The 3980-nt window shown below is 41.9% G+C and overlaps 1 protein-coding gene across 1 annotated transcript; it reads left to right on the top strand.

Moving 5' to 3' along the window:
* Nucleotides 1-1882: 1882 nt before the first annotated feature.
* Nucleotides 1883-2482, top strand: LOC118485104 (protein Ycf2-like). Its single transcript, XM_035981349.1, has one exon. It carries the CDS (start codon nucleotides 1883-1885, stop codon nucleotides 2480-2482), a length of 600 nt encoding a protein of 199 aa, XP_035837242.1.
* The last annotated feature ends 1498 nt before the right edge of the window (nucleotides 2483-3980 follow it).

Raw genomic sequence — 3980 nt, 5'->3', positions numbered from 1 at the left:
AAATTATTATTCTAATCATAACAGACTATTTTTAGGATTTTAACACTGATCGGGTGGTCACCGGTGTTCGTTTCGCATTTTAACCGTTACGCGATAAGCGTTTATCTTATCGTTGCCAACATAATTTTTACCAAGGTTTAAATTTACCAACTCATTAAATTCCACATATAAACATCATAACCAGTCAAATACAACCTTTTATCTATTCACAGCACATGTTACAATTGTACGGTACGGCCTGAAAAGCCGGGTGTCACATGCTGAGCGTCACGAATCAGGGCTTCGAGGTCGTGTTGGGCGCGAGTATTACGAACGCTATGCAAATAGCTTCGTCGACTTAGAGCATCGGCCAAGACATTTTCCATGCCATGGTGGTAACGGATCTTACAGTCGTAATCGTTGAGAAGTTCTACCCATCGGCGTTGGCGCATATTCAGTTCTTTTCGGTTGAGGATGTGTTGTAGGCTCTTATGGTCTGTGAAGACCGTACACTTGGTACCGTAAAGGTAGTGTCGCCAAATCTTCAACACAAAAACAACTGCACCAAGCTCGAGATCGTGGGTCATATAGTTCTTCTCGTGGATCTTGAGCTGATGAGAGGCGTATGCGAGAACCTTGTCCCGTTGCATGAGAACACAACCGAGACCAAGGTTCGAGGCATCGCAATAAACAGCGAAGTCACCGTTTCCGTCGGGTAATGCGAGGATAGGATCATTGCAGAGCATATGCTTGAGAGTTTGAAAGGCAGTCTCTTGTTCAGTTCCCCATACAAAAGGCTTGTCTTTATGCGTCAACGAAGTAAGCGGAACAGCGATTTTTGAAAAGTCAGCGATGAATCGACGGTAATAGCCCGCCAATCCGAGGAACGAACAAACATCGGATGGTGATTTTGGTGTAACCCAACTCTTAACAGCTTCGATCTTCGTGGGGTCGATGTGTATACCTTGACTATTGACGATGTGACCGAGGAATTGAACCTCCTCTAGCCAAAATTCGCACTTGGAGAACTTAGCATAGAGTCGATTCCCTTGGAGTAACTTGAGAACCAAACGTAGATGTTGCGCGTGTTCGGCTTTTGACTTCGAATAGATAAGGATATCATCGATAAACACGATGACGAAGCGGTCGAGAAACGGTTTACACACGCGATTCATCGAATCCTTGAAAATCGCGGGTGATTGGTTAAACCAAAGGGCATTACGACGAATTCATAATGGCCGTATCAGGTTCGGAAAGCGGTTTTAGGTATATCTTCCTCCTGGATTCGTAACTGGTGTTAGCCTGAGCGTAAATCGATCTTCGAGAAGCATGTAGCACCTTGCAATTGGTCAAACAAATCATCGATTCGAGGCAGGGGATAACGATTCTTGATAGTCAGCTTATTCAATTCCCTATAATCGATGCACATCTGGAATGATCCGTCCTTCTTTTTGACAAAAAGAACTGGTGCGCCCCAAGGAGAGGTGCTAGGGTGAATAAAGCCTTTGTCAAGAAATTACTGGAGTTGACTCGAGAGTTCGCGCATTTTGGACGGAGCGAGGCGATAGGGTGCTTTAGCAATAGGATTAGCTCCAGGAATGAGGTCGATTCAGAAATCAATATCACGACTCGGGGGTAAACCAGGTAAATCATAAGGAAAGACTTTAGGAAAATCATGAACCACAGGCACCTTATCCATTGCCTTCTTTTCCTTTTCCTCCGCTACTATGATGTGTGCCAAGAAAGCTTTGTATTCCTTGTAGAGATACTTGCTCGCTTGGATACACGACAAGAGTTTGAGAATCTTCGATGTGACTTCGCCATAAACACAGAGTTGATCACCATTAGCAAGCTAGAATACGGCGCCCTTGGGGCTTTCTATTTGATTGTATCGAAAGGCCCAATGAATTGGGATTTCCCTATTGGTCCAGGTCATTTCGGGGCAAGCAGGATAAAGAGGATGTGCTTCAAGAGAATGATTCGGAGTTCTTTGCAGAGAGGAACCGGGCAGTACCAGACACGAGATAGATCTTCCAAAGAACAAGGCCTTTTTCGAATAAACCAATTCATTTGGGACCCTGCGGATCCACTCTTTTTCCTATTCAAAGCTCAGCCCTTTGTCTCTGTGTTTTCACATCAAGAATTATTTGCAGATGAAGAGATGTCAAAGGGGCTTCTTACTCCCCAAACAAATCCTCCTACGTCTCTATATAAATGCTGGTTTATCAAGAAGAGGCAAGAAAAACACTTCGAATTGTTGATTAATCGCCAGAGATGGCTTAGAACCAATCGTTCATTATCTAATGGATCTTTTCGTTCTAATACTCTATCCGAGAGTTATCAATATTTATCAAATTTGTTCCTATCTAACGGAACACTATTGGATCAAATGACAAAGGCATTGTTGAGAAAAAGATGGCTTTTCCCAGATGAAATGCAAATTGGATTCATAGAACAGGAGAAGGATTTCCCATTCCTTAGCCGGAAAGATATGTGTCCATGAAAGGAGAAGGAAGGAAACGAATCATCTTATCAAAGCAGACGACTTCGGCATGATTTTCACGAAGAAAATCCATGCCTACTATGATATCAAAACTACCAAGCTGTATTAGGATAAGATTGATTGGGAAGACGTGATTGTTGAGTTCAAGCGTACAATCACGTAGAACAGAACGAACAGTGACGGTTCTTCCAGTGGCAACTTCAACGTCGAACGTCGTAGGGAGATTAGCGTGCTTATGATTTAGGAGCTTTTCGAATTCTAACGACACAAAACAATTATCGGCTCCAGTATCAAACAAACATGAAGCATATATACCACTCAAAAGAAACGTACCATTAACCACGTTGTTATCTGCTTGAGCCTAGCGGGCGTTGATACTGAAGGCACGTCTGCGGGCTGCTGGCTGCTGCTGCTGCTGAGGCTGCTGCTGTTGATGTTGTTGCGGCTGCTGCTGTGGCTCTTGCTTCACCACTCTTGTTAGTCCCTAAAGTGTGAGACTGACGCATCAAATTAACACAACGGGCTATGGTTACGAACTGGGCCTTACCGGGTTAGTTTATATTAGGTTGTGGACCTTTATAGGTCACTTGGGCCAAGCTTTAGGCCATGTGGGCCATGTGGGCCAAGCAGGCCCAAGGGGAGCCCATGAAGGGAAGTGGGCTTGAGTTAGTATAAAAACAAGTTTCTAACTTGTTTTTAGGGTGGAACCTCTTGAACCTCATTGTTACAATATTCTAGAGAGTTAGAGAGGGAGGCGATCAATTGGTGAAGAACACTTGTACTAGACGGTTTTGCTTGTTCAAGTAATAGAATCGTGTGCAAGTGTTTAAAGGTGATTCGGTATTGTTCCTTGTTATTCATATTTTCCGTTATTCTTGAATCTCACCAAGTTTGGATTCCGCACAAACTTGGTGATTGTTTGATATCATTGAAAGATCTGGTTAAACAGGACTTACAAGTGGTATCAGAGCCATTAGAACCTGTTTCTATGCTCTGTGTGATATCAAATATTCAAGATTTGAAACTTTTGTTCATTGTGTTCTTCGCGTTCTTCATCGTATTCATCTGGTTTTCTTGAAAAATTGGTATATTTTGGTGGTGCTTGATTTTTGAAAGTTGTTAAGATTTGAAATTTCCAAAATTGTTGATAAGTTTGAAAAGATTTAAAAAAAAAATCCCAAAAATTTCGGACAATCCGGTTGATTATTTGTTTTGAGAATTATTTGTTTCCTTAAAATATAATAATAATAATAATCTCAAAATCCTTTTCAAATTTCAACTTTCTATTTTGTGGTCTCGAGTCAATCTCCACAGGTTTCAAATCACGTGCAAAGAATTTCTAATTGGTCTCGACTCCAATCTTTAAGGAAACAACTTTTTGACTCCATCTCCACCGTCTCGACTCACTTTAACTGGTCATCATTTTGATATCATTGCTTTAACCGGTGTCGAGTCATCATCTTTCTTCAGGAGGTCTTGAGTTATCAACATTTGATCT

This window comes from Helianthus annuus, chromosome 12 (assembly GCF_002127325.2).
Source record: "Helianthus annuus cultivar XRQ/B chromosome 12, HanXRQr2.0-SUNRISE, whole genome shotgun sequence".
Taxonomy (NCBI): Eukaryota; Viridiplantae; Streptophyta; class Magnoliopsida; order Asterales; family Asteraceae; genus Helianthus; species Helianthus annuus.
This window is presented reverse-complemented; position numbering and strand designations above follow the sequence as displayed.

What these genes read in the sequence shown, in the direction of transcription:
- LOC118485104 (XM_035981349.1), top strand. Translation starts at nt 1,883, where the DNA reads ATGAATTGGGATTTCCCTATTGGTCCAGGTCATTTCGGGGCAAGCAGG.